This window comes from Uranotaenia lowii, chromosome 2, assembly GCF_029784155.1.
Source record: "Uranotaenia lowii strain MFRU-FL chromosome 2, ASM2978415v1, whole genome shotgun sequence".
NCBI classification, from domain to species: Eukaryota; Metazoa; Arthropoda; class Insecta; order Diptera; family Culicidae; genus Uranotaenia; species Uranotaenia lowii.
This window is the reverse complement of record NC_073692.1, coordinates 164,788,880-164,808,012: the sequence shown is the minus strand read 5'-3', so window position 1 is coordinate 164,808,012 and position 19,133 is coordinate 164,788,880. Positions and strand designations below refer to the sequence as shown.

Sequence of the window (19,133 nt, the reverse complement as noted above, 5' to 3'; positions counted from 1 at the left end):
TGTTAATGCTTTTATACGGCTGACGAAAAATGACGTTTTGATGGTGCTCTAATTCAGCATTTGTAAAGCTCATCAAAGGCTAAGTTAGGATAGCACTTATTCAGCCCGCTATTTCGCCTTTTTAGCATTTAATCTACATCATATACATTATATACGCAAACTGTGCGCAACAAGCATTAATTCAGAGTTATATATGGGAATAAAGTGTTGCTTAAGGGCTATGTTTTAGTGCTTATGGTTATTTGAGAAATATCGGTTTTTGTGAAAAAATTTTCTATTTTCTTCTAGGTATCTCCTATCGGCCAGCGCACACTTTTTTCATTCATGATATTGATCAGTTTTTCAAACTTATACTTTGTCTTATCTGTATTTTAGGTGGCTGCATCCTTTTCCTTCAATGTCTGCTACTTTCAGTCCAATACTTCTCTTTTGAAAGAAACTGAGGGCAATTTAGTGGATACAGCTGTTTTAAAATTAAATAAACTTGATTGTTTTTGAGCCACTTTAGTTTTTATATAAATACTATTAGTATCAATGTTTTCCTTGTAGTTCGTTAGCGAACCCGTACCAATAAAACATACATTTTGGCATAATTAAAGAACTCATAAAACTTATAAAACACAGTAAACACTTATCTTAATAATCAAACTAATATATAAAGCTTCTCTTAATAAGATGATCATCTTTATATGCCCACAGAACTAAACCAAAGTTTAAATAATTTAAAAAAATTATTCATTTTAAAAAGGTGTAGCAAAGCACACCGGGTCAGCTTATATTTCAGCATGTTGATGCCTTTGGCTCTGTGTGTTTGTTTGTATTTTCGAATGCATGTCTGAACCAATTTTCAAATAATGTTATTTTTTGAAAGCTCTCGCTAAGACTTTGATGATCACAAAGTTTGACTGCTGTCCAAATAGTGAATATTGAGAAAACGCAACAAATGTGACGTAATGACGATATATTTCAGCAGAAGTACATAAAGAAAGTTTAACAAACAAATCACACTGAGATTGATCTAAATTAACGCGGTTTTTACGCGATTTTCGCTAAATAAAGCGTTATCAGAGAGGAAACAGCTTAAGTCCTTTTCAAAGGAATATTCTAAAGTTGGTCATTGAAGATTGGATGGTCCAACTTTATTGAGAATGGTTGAAAAGGCTTAACGAGTGGAGCTCGAATTTGCTATCTGACACCGTCTTAAAATCCAAGATGACGGCTCCCGCTAAACTTCAAAGAGCCGTAACTGAAAGAAAATCGCGTGACACCCCTTAAAGGGCTGATCGAGTAGAAGTCGAATTTCACTATTTGACGCCATCTTTCATCTAAAATGGCGGTTACTGTTTAGCTTTAAAATGCTTTAAAAAATTTAAAATAGCATGAAACCCCTCAATAAATGGGTATTGGTTGAGGGGGCTCTAAAAAGATTAATCTTGATAAATAAAAAAAAACTTAATGAACTAAGATGAAACAAGGTGAAACAAGATAAATTAAGCACAATTTGACAAAAATACTTAAAAACAAAATGAATCAAAATTGAAAAAAGGAAAATAAGTTAAAACAATACTATATTAGGAAAAACCAGACAAAACTGAATGAACCAACAAAAAACTGGATAGAACAAGATCAAAAAACAAACACAAGCTAAATCAATACAAAAAAAACATATTATTAAAGATGAAACCAGATGACACATGGCAGAAACAGAAAAATCATGAGGAACACGATAAAACACAATGAAATAAGATTGAACAAGGTTAAACCACTCAAAATTAGAACAAGACAAGCAAAAAGGTAAAACAAAGCAATAAAACAAAACAAATTGAAAATTGAAAATAAAGAAAACAAAGCAAACAAAAATTGAATACAGACCACGTTCGATTGGGGCAACATATCTAAACACTTTGGATTGCAAAATTTGAACGGTTTTTTTAATCAACTTTTTTTCTTGTTTCTTCAAATAAATCCATATTTTTATTATAAGCGTTATTTTCGGTCACTATCGGCAAGTTGAAGTCGTTTTTTGCTATGTTTTATCATGTTTTAGACCAAGGTTGCCAGATTGCCTGGTTTCATCCAGGTTTACTCGGATATTTAATCCAAAATTTGGGATCAGTCAGTTTAACTAAGCTTGATTGCCCGAAATTCATTGAAAAATGTCCGGATTTTGACCGGATTTATTCACTTTATTTGAAAAATTAAACCAAAAAAAAAACAAATTGTGTTGTAAAATTTTTTATTTAAACCTCCAATATGAAATTTTTTGAACAAGTTTTATGGAAACAATCAAGACAGGTGTTTCGGAAGCCATCAATACAATTTGAAATCTGTGGATGAATTTTAATGGAAGTTTTTTTTCTTGATTTTTGTTGAGTAGTTTCTGGGTTTGACAATATTTGTTCGGATATTGCCCGGATTTTCTTTCGGTAATGTTTATATTTAATTATATTTAATAACTTTACTTTTTATATAAAATTGCCCGGATTTGTCTGGCCCGGGTATATGCTGAAAAAATTCTGGCAACCTTATTTTAGACATATTTAGATCTTTTTTTGTGTGTTTTTTGTCAGATTTGTAATTTTTGTCAATTGACATAATTTCTTAGTTTCTTTTAGTTGTTTTTAGCCTTCCGTTCATTTTTTACTTTGAATTGAAAAAAAAAACAATATTTTTTTTATAATTTTTGAGCACTTCATGTTTTGTTGTAATTGTTGTAAACGTAACGTAAACATTTATGGTGTTTGTCTAAATTATATCGGTCCTGTGAAAAAGATACATATTTTGTAATGTTGTTTCAAAATTTTCACAAATTTCATAGATTAGGTATTTTTTCGAAATTAATCATTACAAGTTAATATTCTTTTTGGATTTCTGACACTTGTTCACGAAAATATAATGGTTTTAACAATTTTCAATTGTTATTGTGCAAGAAAAATGTAAATGATGCACTTTTTTTCTTGTTTGTTCTGAATGTCCAATAGATTTCATGAAAATTGCTTCACAAAAAATGGTCAGGGTTATTTTCGGGAAAATTCAAAGAATTTATTTAAAAAAAATCAGAATATTTTCGGTAATGTTGCTCCTTACAACTAATAAAAAAAATATTTGTACCTCAAATCATCTTCTGTAGATTCCCAAAACTGAGTACTAATATTTAATTCCAAAACTCAAGTAACAGCTCAACTACAAGTTGAGTTCGAACGTCCCATTTAAAGAGTTGAGGATTTGGGATACCGTTTATCATAAGTGTTGCATAATGCATAATATTACCTTGCATGTTACATTTTCAATCTAATTTTAACTATGTTTGATTGACTAAAACCATTGGAAATATTGTTTCAGGTCGAGCATTATTATGTCTGGAATCTGTCAACTGGAACACTCAAGTGTTATCTTAGTTTTCATTGCTTCAAGAGTGTTTATGAATTCAAACTCAAAAAAAAAATGCATCGTTGTGAAATAATGAATCAAACATTTCCAAAACTCACCTGAATTCGTTATCCTCATCGTCGTTACCGGATCCATCATAGCTGACACTGCATGGAACCACACTGAAATAGAAAGGATTTCAACGTTTTTTATGTTCTCTCAACTAACGCAACGTTCCAACGCTTCGATTCGGCAGGGCTCTACATAATCCAAACATTCTTCGATTCCAAAATCACACAAGAGCACCCATCATAGCATTTGAAAGCATTTCCAAAAACTCTTCCCTCACTATCATCATCCACATCATCATTCAGAATCCATAGAGCAGTTTGTTAGTTTTTCGAAAGAACTTCAACTGTCGGTGAAAGCTGAAAGCCTCCACCTTTTTTTTTTTTGGGGACCTCACCTGACGGTTGAGTTCGCCCGGACGCCTATTCCGAGTTCGGTCAAGCAGTGGAGCGTCGTCTCGCAGGGATCACCGGAAGCGAGCGGAAAAAGGACCTGCAGGAAGTGGCCCCCGCGATCTGGCTGCCAGAGCACGTGCTCGATTTCGAGCTTTTTCAGCAACTCATCAAGTACCTGTTGGAATTGGGATAGAAATGAGAGGTTCAAAAAAGCCAAAAACGTGATGTTTAGAAGACGACTTATGGGTTGCATGGGATGCGGCAGGATGAATGAAGAAGAGTGCACTGCCCATTGAATGACCTGTTGGATTTTTTTCTCCTTTTTTATTTTTGAGCCGGGATTTACTTTGATGGACATCCGACTTCACTCGGAGGATTTCGCAGACGATTTTCACATCATTATTTTGGCAAATAAGTGGCCACATTCTGCTTCGCATTCGTAGTGTTGGGTTGGAAAATTTAATTCTACTATCCGTACAAACATATCTTGTGTGAGCTTTCATAACGTCGTATGAAATATCCGAATTCACAGAAACCTGCTGCAAAAGTTATCAAAACAACTATAATTTTTTTTCACGTATAGAATATGTTGTCCAGGCTACAAAAATCCTAACTGAAAGGAAGTTGCGGCTAGTATATGTCAGTTTTTTGCATTTTTTCGTAATAAAATCTCTTTATTTACATTTTGTTTCAGACGACGTAATGAAAGCTCACACGAGATATAAAAATTATGCTGGCTTGAATTGGACCAAAAGAGTATTATAAGTTTTTGGGTAAATTTTGGTTGAAAATTGGTCAATGATTTATCAAGTTTAACGATGTTTTGTACAGTCACGTGCTCCATACTAATCATCATGAAAGCTTTGTTTTATTTTTTAAACAGTTCACGTATTGGACCAAAAATAAACTTGAAATCGTTTGATAATTTTGCTCAAAAAAGGTCTGTTGAATATACATGTGTACATGGTGGTTAAAAACTGAAAAAGCTTTGAAAACTTGCATGTTTATACATTTGTAAAATTAAATAATCATCATAACTATTGATTTGATCCTTATTTTAAAATCTTTCAAGGAACAGCAATGCCAATGCTTTAAGAATTTGTTTTAAGATAATTTAAACGTCACAAATTCTAATCATTAGTGAAAATTTTTTCACCTCAGGGCCATAGGAAGAACTGACTCATGAGGGGGGTGAGGGGGGTTTTGGTGTAATATTTATTTTTCTATATGACATTTTCGCTCAAACAATGCATGAATTAAAAAAATTAAAAACTCTTATTATTTTCAAATATTAACTAATTATTCATTTTTAAGTTCGTTTTTCTAGGTAAATAGAAACTAGTTTTTCGTGTTGAATAGAAACTTTTGAAAATACATCCTATAATCTTTCAAATGATAATTAGGAATTGTATAAATCCGTAAGCACCAAAATAGGAAACTTACTTTCATCGATGGTTGAAATCTTAGGTTTGCATCAAAATCTGGTGAACTTAGCTTAAGATTGTCAGAAGTTTTCCCGCACGTATCCGGTTGGGCGAATTCGAGCTATTTCATTTTAAACCTGGCAAAATTCGGACATTCAGAAATTTTCGAATCAAGAACCGGTAAATATTCGAGAAAAATTGACAAAAATCCCAAAACTATTCAATAAAAATCAAGGAAAACAATTGACCCTTTTTTTATTTGCCGAAAATCACAACAAGATTTTATTTCGTATTTCAGTCTCCCAAAATATCATATAAGTTTATTTTAATAAATCTAGCTTGTTTAATTTCATTTTAGGGTGACAAATTTTAGAATTAAAATGATGCAATATAATTTTTTTCTATTTTCCATAAAAATATGAATAAATCCGGACAAAAACAGATTTTTTTCAACATAATCTGGGTTTCCGAACCATTTCCTATTTTTTTTTTTAATAAAACATCCGGTAAAGTCCGGTTAAAACCGAAGATGGCCAGTTTAACTTTGTTTTTTTTTATATGAACTTAAAATCAGTTTTTTAGGAAGCTTTCAATTTCGAAAGAAAATTCTAGAAAGTAAAAGGTTAAAATTTGCAGTACAAATCAGATCTATGCAAACTCGATTTTTGTTAAAAATTTTAGTTTAAAATTTCGTTCTTGAAAATACTGCAATATTAGTGAAGTTGAAAAATACGCCAAAACACATGTAATTCCTGAAATTTTCTTGAAGAGCTGATACATGTTTCTTTATCATCAATTTATTCAATAAACATAACTTTCTGTGGATGGAATTTTTTGCTTAATGAACTATAATTCTACAAATTTTTTGTCATTTTTAGCTGGATTTCGAAAACGAACTGACTTTGGTTTAGTTCTAAAATTGAGTTAACAATCAGATTTATCATCCGGCAATCTCTTACAGTTTAAATCCTTACCGAAATAGTCATCTTTTATTTTGATAGTGGAACTCATTTTCGTGCTGAGTCTGAATCTGAATTTTGAACTTAAATTAAGAATTTGAATTTTCGATCTGTTTTGGAATTTCAATACATTTTCTGAAATGTACAATAAATCGGTTTCTGAATCTAGAAATATGAACCAATCATGAATCCGTAACAATAATTCAGATGTTTTGGGTTCAAATGATTATTCTTTATTTCATTTATGTATTTCTTATTTGACATATTCGGAATTTTAACTAAATGTATAAAAAAATGCGAATGAGTTTCGTGTTTTCATGATTTTCTAATAAATCAAATTAAGTTTGAAATGTAAAAAATAAAATAAACGACGATTTCAAACACAGCTTTTAATTTCAATTTTTAAGGATGATTCGAACCGAAATCAAGAATCCTTAACTGGATACATAATCCAAAATTAGAAAACACAAATAGAATTTCTATTATGATTATAAGGTACTAGAATAAAACTTAGTATTAACATTAAGAAATGAATCACTTTTCAAAAGTAAGAAAGTTTTGAAAATCTGTAGCTGAATTCTGAACCTGGGTTATGTTTTCGCGGTTTTGAAGTCAGTTTTGAGTCAAGATTGTTACTATCGAATAACCTTACTCCATGATCAAAATTTGATAAAATTTTTAAAATTTTAAGTGTAGAATAGAATACCTCGCTTGCTTTGATGGACCCTCAGGGGGGGAGGGGGGGGGTGTTAACCCCTAAAACCCCTCCCCGTTAAAAATTAACAATCTTTGATTCGAAGAAAAAAAAATAAAAGAAATATAAATTTGGTCTTTCAAGTTTGAAAACCTTTAGCTAGTTCTTCCTTGCACCGAATTTCATCAAATAGATTTTGTTAAAAGTGTTCATTTGGAAAGTATTGCATATTTCTGAATAAAAATTTCACGAATTTGAGCTACGTAGTGGAATGTAGACATAACTTGTTTAGATTAAAAAGTGTCATTATACCAATATGCTGAAACTCAGGGAAAGCAGTTTATCACAAATGTAATTTTATCTTTACATTCTGCAGTTCTGAATCCTGAATTCACTTTCGAATAATAAAAGGATGATCAGTTTGAAAAATTAGAAAAATAAATTAGGTTTAACGTTTCTATAAAAAAAAAATTATGATGACGTACACGTTTTAAGAAGCCATGTTGATCAATTTATCAAAATAACAAATTTAGCAAAATTTTACTTTCATTGAACATTAAAACATATTAAAAAAAATTAAATATTTATAAACAATCTCTACTGATTATTTTTATGGTTTGTTTACATGAATTTATCTGTTTAAAATAGAAAGTTTTGGAAATTGGTGCATCCTAAAATCTCTAAAATGGTAAACTATAGTTGCATAAGAAATCATTTCGTAACAATTTGGGAAAATTACTTTCATTGATTGTTGAAATCTTTGAATTTGTTCATAATCTGTTCATATGAATTCTGAATCTGAATTCTGATTCTGAATTCTGAATCTGAATTCTGAATCTGAATTCTGAATCTGAATTCTGATTCTGAATTCTGAATCTGAATTCTGAATCTGAATTCTGAATCTGAATTCTGAATCTGAATTCTGAATCTGAATTCTGAATCTGAATTCTGAATCTGAATTCTGAATCTGAATTCTGAATCTGAATTCTGAATCTGAATTCTGAATCTGAATTCTGAATCTGAATCTGAATTCTGAATCTGAATTCTGAATCTGAATTCTGAATCTGAATTCTGAATCTGAATTCTGAATCTGAATTCTGAATCTGAATTCTGAATCTGAATTCTGAATCTGAATTCTGAATCTGAATTCTGAATCTGAATTCTGAATCTGAATTCTGAATCTGAATTCTGAATCTGAATTCTGAATCTGAATTCTGAATCTGAATTCTGAATCTGAATTCTGAATCTGAATTCTGAATCTGAATTCTGAATCTGAATTCTGAATCTGAATTCTGAATCTGAATTCTGAATCTGAATTCTGAATCTGAATTCTGAATCTGAATTCTGAATCTGAATTCTGAATCTGAATTCTGAATCTGAATTCTGAATCTGAATTCTGAATCTGAATTCTGAATCTGAATTCTTAATCTGAATTCTGAATCTGAATTCTGAATCTAAATTCTGAATCTGAATATGAGTTCTGAATCTGAATTTTGAATTCTGAATTTTGAATCCTGAATTCTGATTCCTAAACCTGTATCCTGAATTTGAAAACTGAATCTGAATTCTGCATCTGAAATTGAATCTAAATTATGTATGAGTATGTAGAAATGAAAAAAAAACATAAATTCATTCTTCAACACGAGTAAAAAAAACGAGGGTCATAAGATCTTCATATAAATTCCCCCCCAACGCAGTTTCCTGTACGGCTCTGCATTTTGTTGACACCCGGCATGGCTTTAGACACTATAATTTCATAAATGAAATTATAATGTCTATAGGCATGGCGGACTCTGAAGGAAACGCCCATCCGCCATTTGCTGCATTGAAAAGCAAGAAGTGTAAGATATAAACACTGTTGCCGTATTTGCCCCAGCAGACTGAGAAACTGCCCAGACCACGGTGCGTCTTAGTAATGCCTTTTACCTATTTGAGTTTGAGCCGCTTTCAATCAAGCGTGCCGATGGTTTATTGGATAGCGCTTGCAACTTGGGATCTGAAGGGTTTTGGTTCAATTCTCGAGTTAATAAAAATATTATTTTTTTATTTTGATTATCTTCAATTTATAAATGATTGCTGGTGCTGCTGCTTCGAGGCGCCACTAGCAACTTTTTTTTATGCCATAATAAGTATGATATGTATTTGGTAAAGAAAACGGTTTCAACTATTTTGTTTTTTTCCCGTTTTTGAAAGGGTTGTGTAAAAAAAAAAATGCATTCTTTTGAGACTAAAATCATTTTAATTGTGCAGCCCAGTTTCGCAAAAACGTTCTAGACATTTTTAAAATGGCACATACAAATCCACGGACATCAACAGAACTCGTCGAGTTGAGTCGATAGGTACCTATAAAGGTATGTCTAAGACCCATAATTAATGATCTCTCAAATCGACCGATAACCAAACCTTTCTGTTAGAAAGGCAAAACGATTTCAAAACATCTTTTCAATTCTATTCTCTAATGCTGATGCAAACCGAAAATCAAGCGTCTTTATCAAGAAAAAAAAAGGAATGCAAAATTCAAAAAAATATTAACTTCAGTTTTGATCATAATAATTGGTAACCAGAACCTCTGATAAGAGTTTAATCTAATTGAAAATTTAACACTCAGAAAGGTTGCTAACAATAAGTGAGAAAATTTTGACATGAGCTTTTAGTCAAGATTGTTATTCTTGAATAACTTTTAGCAATCATCAATATTTTATAAGGTTTAAGACCCTCAAACGTCTTAAAAATGAAAATTATTTGAAAAAAAAAAAATAAAAAAAAATTCCATTAAATTATCAAAATAAATTCTGGAAACACTTAAAAACTTAAAACTTTAAAGATGAAAAGACTTTCAGCTTATGAACAACTTTTACGAAGACAACAAGTAGTTTAGGCCAAATCGATAAGAGTTGTAGTTTTTTTTCTATATAATTTTGACAAACAATTAGTAGGGGAGAGTGGGGTATCGTGGGCCATGGGGTAACGTGGGCCACTTTAAATATCTCAGATGTGTGTTGAGATAAAAATCTCAATCCAACTGTCATCGTCGTCGCTTTGCGTGAGCATATATTCCTATATGTTGCTGACTGAAATACGCATCATATGCTTCTTTTATTTATCAAGCTAAAAAAAAGTTAGAAGAATTTACTTACATAATTAAAAAAACACCCGCTAATTTCATCGATGGGGAACCTAAAGTGCATAACAAAAATATGCTCATATGCTTATGATCTTAGTTTTGTCATGATTTTTCACGTGGAAAAGAAATTTTTGATGAAACATCAATAAGTCACACAAACGCAACTAATTTGAAAATCAAAGTTTGTGGGGAATCGTGAGCCACACATCTTGAATCACCTATATTTTTATGTTTTTATACACATTCAGAACTTAAAAAACATTTTTCCTATCTGTAAACTTTTCTTAAGCCAAATGAAGAGTTATGAAAAATATTTTGTCCATCCTATATAAGAAATTTTGCAAAAACGTTCGCGAGCCTGGTTTTGGAATTTTTGCGATCATACACAGCTCTTTTTTTAATTTTATCATCTGAAATTGCTTTAAAATAATGAAATGAATTAGGAAATCACAGTTTTGGGTCAACTCATAAACTTTGCATGTTATTTGGTCAATTTGGATTTGGTGGCCCACGATTCCCCACCATTTTTCAAAATCTTAAAAATATTGCTTTTTTTCAAACAGTCAGAATTTGGGAAAATAACTTATTAAAATTTAAAAAAAAAATTCCTTATGATACCTTGAAAATGTAGAAAACCATACCATTTTTTATTTTCATTTTATCTTTTATAATAAAGAAGTTATGGAACAACGAAAAAAAGTGGCCCATGATTCCCCACTCTCCCATATTTATGAGAAATCAAATACTTAACATATTCATATAAGTCGGAAAGAAAGTGTGCCTCATGCAGATGCCTGCTTTTTAAAAGATTTATAGTTTAAATGTCAAGTAGTTTAGATGATTGGTTTTGCTCTGTAGGATTGTTTTTCTTTTACCACTAAATGACTGCGGATCGATTTGCCTGTGTATCTTTTGTAAGAATAATATCTACATATTTATTTTTCGAAAGAACCTGTTTCTCTTTTTTTTTACAACTATCATATTTAATTCTATTTTGTCAATATTGTATTTGTTTTCTTTTTTTTCCAAAATAAGTGATATTTTTTCAGAAATTTGATCCGAAAGGAAATATTTTCAAAGAAATTTGTAACGTTCCAAATTCTGTGAAGTCGTTACGCATTGTCGATGATTCCTTTTTATTCAATTTACTCTCATCGTAAATTATTTGTAGCTTTTTAATCACTATTTGGCCTATTATTTGTTTTTGTTTTTGGATATTGTTTTTGGAGAATACCCTGATGAGTTTCGAATTCAAAAGCTTAGACATGCCAAGGTTGCCAGTTTTCAATTTATGGTCAACACTGGAATATTGTAAAGATTTTTATGCTTTGATGAAAATGTATAATTTTAAAATGTAACAGTGTTATGAAATATCTGGCGACAATGCAGGACAGTAGTTTTCCATTTGAAAACGTTAATCAATATCATTAAATAAATAGAATTTTTTTAAGAAACGAAACAATTAAGGCAAGTGGTTAAATAGATCCAAGGAATCTGATTTTTCTGTTACCTTTCCATTGATTTTACATGAAAATATATGAAAAAGTGAAGGCAAACCTTAAATCCTGTATCTTTTCCATGTACGTTAAATCGTCGAATATACTTCAATCGTTGTCCTAAAGATTGTGTGGTTGTACAGAGTTGCTCGAATGAATTGCGATTTTTGATAATATTTTTCATCATTTTCTTAAAAGTTGCATACAAATTTGTAGGTTTTTGAGGGTCGCCATAAAGTTATTCGAGTGAACTCATACTTAGCCAAAATTGTTTTGTTATAGATTGGATTAAGATTGGAGGCTGAAAGCTAGGTTTCAACAAAGTTGGGAAACATGAACACCCCTAGTGAACACTCTGTAAGTCGAACAAGTTAAAATGTGAAACCAGAATTTTGCCTCTGATTTATTAAAATTATACATTTTTCCTGATGATGGCTGACATAATGGCCGCAACGTTGGAAATTGAGTAAATGTACTACATTTTTTAAAAATTTATATTCACTGAAAAGCCAAAATGTTCTTAGTGAGACTACTCACCAGTCGCAGATCCATAATCGGATCTGAGTTTATTTTTCAATTTTATCAACACGTTTTAAATTATTCTTCTGGTTGATAGTATTTTTAAGTGGAAATGAAACATAAAGATTGCTTCTGTATTATTACTTCTATATTGTGTGTATTTATTACTCAAAGTCAAAACTACACATGGTCATCGAAAATGTCTTTCATTAAATTTTTAATTTATTCAAAAATTCATTGTTTTATTCTTTAGTATTGCCAGAGAATTCATTTTGGAAATGGAATTTTCAAAATTTCTTAAAATTTATCATTAAATAAAAATAAAAAAGAGGCGATAGAAAAATTATTGTATTTTTAATTCACTTTTTTTTAGCTCAGACCCGAATGTAACACAAAGGGTCTTAAAATAAAACAAAAAAAATCACTTTCCCTAATTAACTCAAATGAGCTGAAAAATTTTTAATGAAAGTTCGTTAAAAGCTTTCCTCTATAGTGTAATTTTCAATCGTTGCTTATTTTTAGTCAAACTTAGGAAATATATATTGACCTAACAAAAAAAAATATTTTCCTAGCCAACACTTTGACCATCTTAAACTAAGATGTTATTTGGAACATCGGGAATTTTATAATAGTTTTACGCAAAAAAGCAAATAAAGATCTAGTTCGAAGTAAACATCGGTATCAAACTCAGAGTTCCTCATAAAGTCCTGAAAAACAAACGACATGTTTTTTGCAAGAGACGACTTTTTTGCCTTCAATTTGCTAATGAGATGGCTTTTTAAAGCTTAAGAGATTTACTGTGTCATTTTATTCACGAATTATTATTTTTGAAAATGTCTTTAAACTGAATTTCCAAAGTTTTAGAAAGTTTAGAATATTTTTTTGCCAATTTATTATTTTCTATTTTGTCCGGTGATTCTTTACTTAACTATCAAATTTAACATTGAGGATTGCAGTTATTTTAACTCAGTTCAATTGTTTATAGAAGCTTAAGCCGAAATGAATTTTTGACAACATTCAAATTCAAAATAATTTACTATTGTTAATTATTTGCATGAACTAATATTTTCTCACAATTAGAATGTTAGTTCCATCCGCATATAAGAAATAAGACTTTAACATTTACACATTAACGTTCAGAAATCAGCAGAAGAAGGAAACCAATTTAACAAATGAAATTTTAAAGTTCGTACTGTGTGTATCAATTTTAACTATAAAACAATAAACACTGATGGATAACATAATAAGACATATGCTCACTCATAATTAACTATAACTTAAGGTATAATTTGCGGTTCCATATATTTTCATGTGGATAGATTCTGCGAAATGATGGCCATGTTAAAGTGTGAAATATCCAACTCTCTACTCTTCAGCCATAAATTGAAGAGAACAATACAACTTTATTATATTTTTTTTCGTTTCACAAAATTGTTCATTTTTCAAACTCTAAATCTCAAATCAGTGTCAAATAATGAAACGAAGATATTTTACGTTCTTTTTTTTTTTCGTTTGAGAATAAAAGGCTCCCTTGGTTTTGTTTTGTAACTAACAATATGTGATTATATCAATATTTAGTTTTTTTTTAAGTTTTAGTAACGGAGAGTGTTCAAAATAAGTGAACCTGTTTTCAAAACAGTTTTGGATATCTAAACGTAAAATACATAAGCGGAACATGAAGAAACATTAAAAACTTAAACAGAATATTAAAAATTTAGATAACTTGTGTCCATCAGTATGAATCCATAAACATTTTGTATATTGGAAAAATAAATGACCTGTGTAAACTTTCAGCTCAATCGGACTTGATTTAGGGATACCTCAAAGCGCTTAAAGATTCGGTTTTTAAACCCTCAAAAATCACCAAAATGAGGACCAAATAAAATGGAGAAAATTTCATTTTCTAAAAATTAAAAAACGGGTTTTGACCTAAAATTTTCTTTTGAGATAACACCAGATCTCGACGTTTACTGTATTTCTTAGTCATTTGGCACCAAAATTAAAACTTTTTTTTTTCAAGATTTTCATTGGCCTCCCTTTACGTAATTTTTTAGAATCTTCGATTTTAGAAAATTTTTTTTAATAATTCTCGATTTTGACGTTTAATGCACTTTGAAGTCATTTGGCATGAAAATTCAAATTTCGATTTTTTTGATTTCTTTTGATCCACCTTTTGGAAAGTCAAAAACCAACACTTTGAACGTTTTGGGGTAGCCCTAAATCTCTAAATCCTTAAGATATTTCATTCGACGAATCCTCAAGATGGTTTGTACAACATCATGAAAGTGCACGCTTGAATTAATAAAAAAAAAAGATCTGTTTATTTTTTATTTTATTGAGGAACTTTTACTTCATATGCATCGTTTCAGACAAAAAAATCTGCTGAACAAAAAACTTTGTAAAAAATGTTTAGAATAGTAGGGAAATTATTTTACCAGAATTATGTTTTAAATTAGCTTAAAATGGCTTGTTTTCTTATTACTTACTAAACGCTCTAACTAAAGAAACAAATCTTTGACTGACGGAGACAAGCTTGCCAGAAAAAGTAGCAAATAATTTAAATACTGTTCCGTTTCATCTTTGTATACAGCACCTCTTACGAAATCAATATTATGTTCTAAAATTTCTTCCAAAGTGTTTTCCTGATCTTGTTCAATTAACAGTCAGCTATAAGGAATAAGCTTCTACACAAATTTTAGCAGTTTATAACTTGGAACAAAACGTATTTGATCAAATAAAAAACTCCAACAATAGATGTTGAGAACTCGGAATTTTTGAGCGACCGTCACAAACAGATGTAAAGATATGGGTATTTTTTTTTATTATCTGACAATTTGCGCCGGGGGTCTTCAGATTTTCCCCAAAATTGAAAATTTGGTTCATTTTTGCAACTTAAAAACACATGTATTTTTTCAAATTTCTAACATTTTTATTTTTTGAGTTAGCTTCGGTTAGATTTTTTTTGTAAATAAAAATAACCATTTTTCAAAGCTATAAACTCTGTTGTTTCTCAACGGAAATTATAAAACAGCACATCAAAATGCATTGAAATTTTATCAGCTTTCCAAATAGAATAGTTGAAAAAAATTAAATAATGACCTTCAACATGAAAAGTTGTAAATAAACTTTAAATGGCGTCTAAAAGTACCGTCTTTACCACCGAATATTTTGCAAAAAATTTCATTGTGTAGCTCGATTCATGATGCAATTTTCATCTGAAGACACCAAAGTGGGCCATTAACACCTTGAAGAGTTATGAAAGAAATAATGACAATAAATCTTTGTTTTTGCATCGAAAACAAACAATGGTGGGACAACTGCACTCACATATGGAGATAGCAAGCACTTCTAACAACATGGAAACAAAAGAACTTACCAAAGCAGGTAAAAAACACTACTTTTTCGTGCTTTGTAGAGTGTTTGCAGTAAAACTGACTTTAAATTTTAACCAAAATTCTGAGTATCGTATTGTTTAAGTGATATAACTAATAATGGGAATGTTGCTTTTACAACCTGGTCAAATACTATATAACTTATTAATTTTTCGATTAAAGATCATTGTGAAGCATAATCAATGCCAATAGTAGAAGGTTCAGTCCCTGTGTTTGGGATCACAAAAATGTGATTAAAAAAATGAAATATAGACGTGCTTTACATAGTTTTTATATCGAGAGCTAAGCACTGGACACCAAAATCCTTTCCCATTGATCAAAAAAGTATGAGAAAGTGGCACAAATGTTGTAGAAATAATCAAAAAGCTTAGTATGGCCAGCCCAGACTGTAAAATGATGAAAATATGATACTTTTACCGTATTCGTTTTCTACATTCGCCCAGTTTTGTGGTTTACCATACTAGAACGATCATAATTCGTCGTCAGTGTTTTGCTACCTCGATCGCTCACACACGAATCTTCAGTGTTCCACCGCCCATTTTAAATCAAATCTGGGGAATTACGGATGCAAAACTTAGCGCTTAAACTTCTTAAAATGACAGTAAAATGTGCATAACTTGTTGTGACCTGGTGCAAAACTGGGTTTAAACGAATACGTTATTAGATTTTTGGATATAACATGAAGTCAGTTAAGCTGCAACAATCTACCGCCCCTTCTTTCATAACAGTCCCATATACAAAAATAAGCAAGCGAGACAATCAGCTTTTTTTGTTTTGGAATATATTTTTAAATTGTGACCACCACTTTCAGCATGAACGAAAATCGTTTCTAGGTTGTCATAATAAGTCGTTAGGCCTGAAATTTTCGAAATTGGGTTATTGGTAAGGTCAAGAGCACCATTTTTATTCATTATGGGACTGTTAATCGACCATATTTGAAACCTTTTTCGAATCTACTAGCATAACAGTCCCATACAAAATATATTTTTCTCACCAAGCTACTTTCTAAGACTTAAATTTGATCATTTTTGAACTTCTAAATGCAATTGTCAGAAAAAGAAACATACTTTTGCAAAAAAATATCATGAATTCCACATTGTAAGTTGAATCTTTTTACGATTTTTGATTGCATCCGATAGTTTTTCGCTCAGGAAGTCATTCCTAAGAAAGTCAGACCTGCCTTCGAAAACTAGTGTGCATCATTCGACATCAAGTGAGTTAAAATGTTTAAATGATTCAAAGCAATAAACCAAAACTATTTCGCCGAAAGAAACATTGAAAAGTAACCAAATCCGTGGTATTTCACACATGGCACTGTTATTCAGGTATATTTCATATAGGACAGCCACGAATTGATTTTTTTTTTCGAAATTTCTAGAACAAAACCTCTTTTTTCAGTCTTTTATGTTGAAGCCTTATATTGACCTAAAATGACGAAAATTCATACGGGACTGTTATGCGAGTAGGGGCAGTCTGAAAAGGACGAAAAAATAGTGTTTTTTACCAGCTTTGATAAGTTCTTTTGTTTCCATGTTGTTAGAAGTGCTTGCTATCTCCATATGTGAGTGCAGTTGTTCGACCATTGTTTGTTTTTGATGCAAAAAAAGAGATTTATTGTCATTATTTCTTTCATAACTCTTCAAGGTGTTAATGGCCCACTTTGGTGTCTTCAGATGAAAATTGCATCATGAATCGAGCTACACAATGAATTTTTTTGCAAAATATTCGGTGGTAAAGACGGTACTTTTAGACGCCATTTAAAGTTTATTTACAACTTTTCATGTTGAAGGTCATTATTTAATTTTTTTCAACTATTCTATTTGGAAAGCTGATAAAATTTCAATGCATTTTGATGTGCTGTTTTATAATTTCCGTAGAGAAACAACAGAGTTATGTAGCTTTGAAAAATGGTTATTTTTTATTTACAAAAAAATCTAACCGAAGCTAACTCAAAAAATAAAAATGTTAGAAATCTGAAAAAATACATGTGTTTTTAAGTCGCAAAAATGAACCAAATTTTCAATTTTGGGGAAAATCTGAAGACCTCCGGCGCAAACCCGTCAGATAATAAAAAAAAATCCCCATATTTGAAGACGTGATGAGATAGTAATAATAAAAAGACATTTCACGGAAATGTATGCTTTATATTTGGAAGCATGTAAGGGTTCTCAAGATAAAACGAAGCATAGTTGAATTTTAAGATATCAGATTGAGAAACAAATTGTTCAGAATCAATTATTTAAGCTCAAACATTTAGATATGAACCTGCGTAATATGAAAACCTTATATTAATCATGCGTTCAATAAAAAATTGTGTTTAAATTTTTGGGAAAAAAGATGTTTTGTTTTCAAAAATGTATGTTCCTTTGTTATTTATTTTGTTGCAAGTTCAAGTTATGAAATATTGAATTCCACGAAATCAGCTGTCTTCAATAAAGTATCATAATTAAAAATGATTGAGACGTCAGGCAAAGTAACGCGTTGATTATAATTTATGTTGATGGTTGACATGGGGTCATATGGGTCCAGTAAACACAGCATCAACACAATCTCGCAAACTTACCTCGGCAACTACACAAAAATATGCCGGCGGCTGATAAAGTTACAAGTAAGCAAATTGAATCGTATAATGAAATCTCATTTTCCCGGATATTCCACCTACCTTTTCCAGCGGAACGTAGCTCGTCTGATGATCATTTTGCAGTTTTATTCCCTTACCGGGTGGAATAAATGGATTTTTCGCCCCCGCCTGCAGTCCCGGACCTCCGATTCTTCCGGCGGGTTTTGGCGCCGGCCTTCGAATGGCGTGCTTATCTCGCAGCTCGAGCTCCATCCGTAAAATGGCATTCGAGGTGGTGGTTTCCGGGCTCGAATCCTTTCCCGCTTCTTGAGATCCCCCGAAACTACGAATTTCTCCACCTGGCCCTGGGGGAGCTGCATTTTCCGGCACGTTGATATTCAGATTCTGCGAAGTGGGTGGAAGAATTTCGCTGTTTCCGTAATTGAATCCTGTGGCGGAAGGATATCAGAGATAGCGCAGGTTAAACAAGAGATTCCGCAAACGAGAACGAAACGACCGGAAGTAGAATGAAAAAGAGCGGCTCTAACGGCGACGACCGGTGAACTACATATAACATTACGAGAATAGTAACTAAGTCATTATGGAGGCACAGGAGAGAATAAAAATTTGATAATCAAATCGTTTGAAGTAACTATTTCGTTTTACAATTTGCCTTTCCATTTCCGGTTGGTTCGTTATGCTTTGAAAATTTTAGCTTCCTGAAAGGTAGTTGTATGAAATAGGCTTGCCAAAAATTAAGAACTATCAACCCATACAGTAAGTTTTCCATTCGTTTCATATTAGAACAAATTTGCAACATGCGTGTGTAAAAAAAGTGAAAATCGCATTTCTTTAATCTACTCCATGATTTTATCTTGTTTTCTAACAGTTCAAAAAGAGTTTAAAAAAAATTGTTTGAAAATCGATTTCAATTGAGGGAGCTTCACTGCGTAAATTTTGCTTAGCTCCTTTCTCAAAACACTGACGCTGCGCCGAAAATCCAACCGTTTTCGTTTCCGGAACTTTATTTTACTGAGCATTTGTTCGTTTTTCTTTTAGTAATGGTAAGCTTTTAATTTCGTGTCACTTCATATTTGATTAAATGAACAGAAATTATAAAAGTTTTGTTACA

At 31.3% G+C, this 19,133-nt stretch overlaps 2 protein-coding genes across 2 annotated transcripts in view; both read right to left on the bottom strand.

Annotated features, from left to right (window-relative positions):
- LOC129748374 (uncharacterized) overlaps nt 1-19,133 on the bottom strand; it is an 814,549-nt gene that overhangs the window by 488,381 nt on the left and 307,035 nt on the right. The window lies entirely within an intron of this gene.
- Nucleotides 1-19,133, bottom strand: part of LOC129748375 (uncharacterized) — a 121,940-nt gene that overhangs the window by 66,044 nt on the left and 36,763 nt on the right. The window contains exons 2-4 of the mRNA XM_055742977.1: nt 18,104-18,450; nt 3,836-4,008; nt 3,489-3,551 (exon numbers count right to left, since the gene is read on the bottom strand). Of these exons, the coding sequence (XP_055598952.1) occupies nt 3,489-3,551; nt 3,836-4,008; nt 18,104-18,450 (583 nt within the window). The remainder of the gene's footprint in view (nt 1-3,488; nt 3,552-3,835; nt 4,009-18,103; nt 18,451-19,133) is intronic.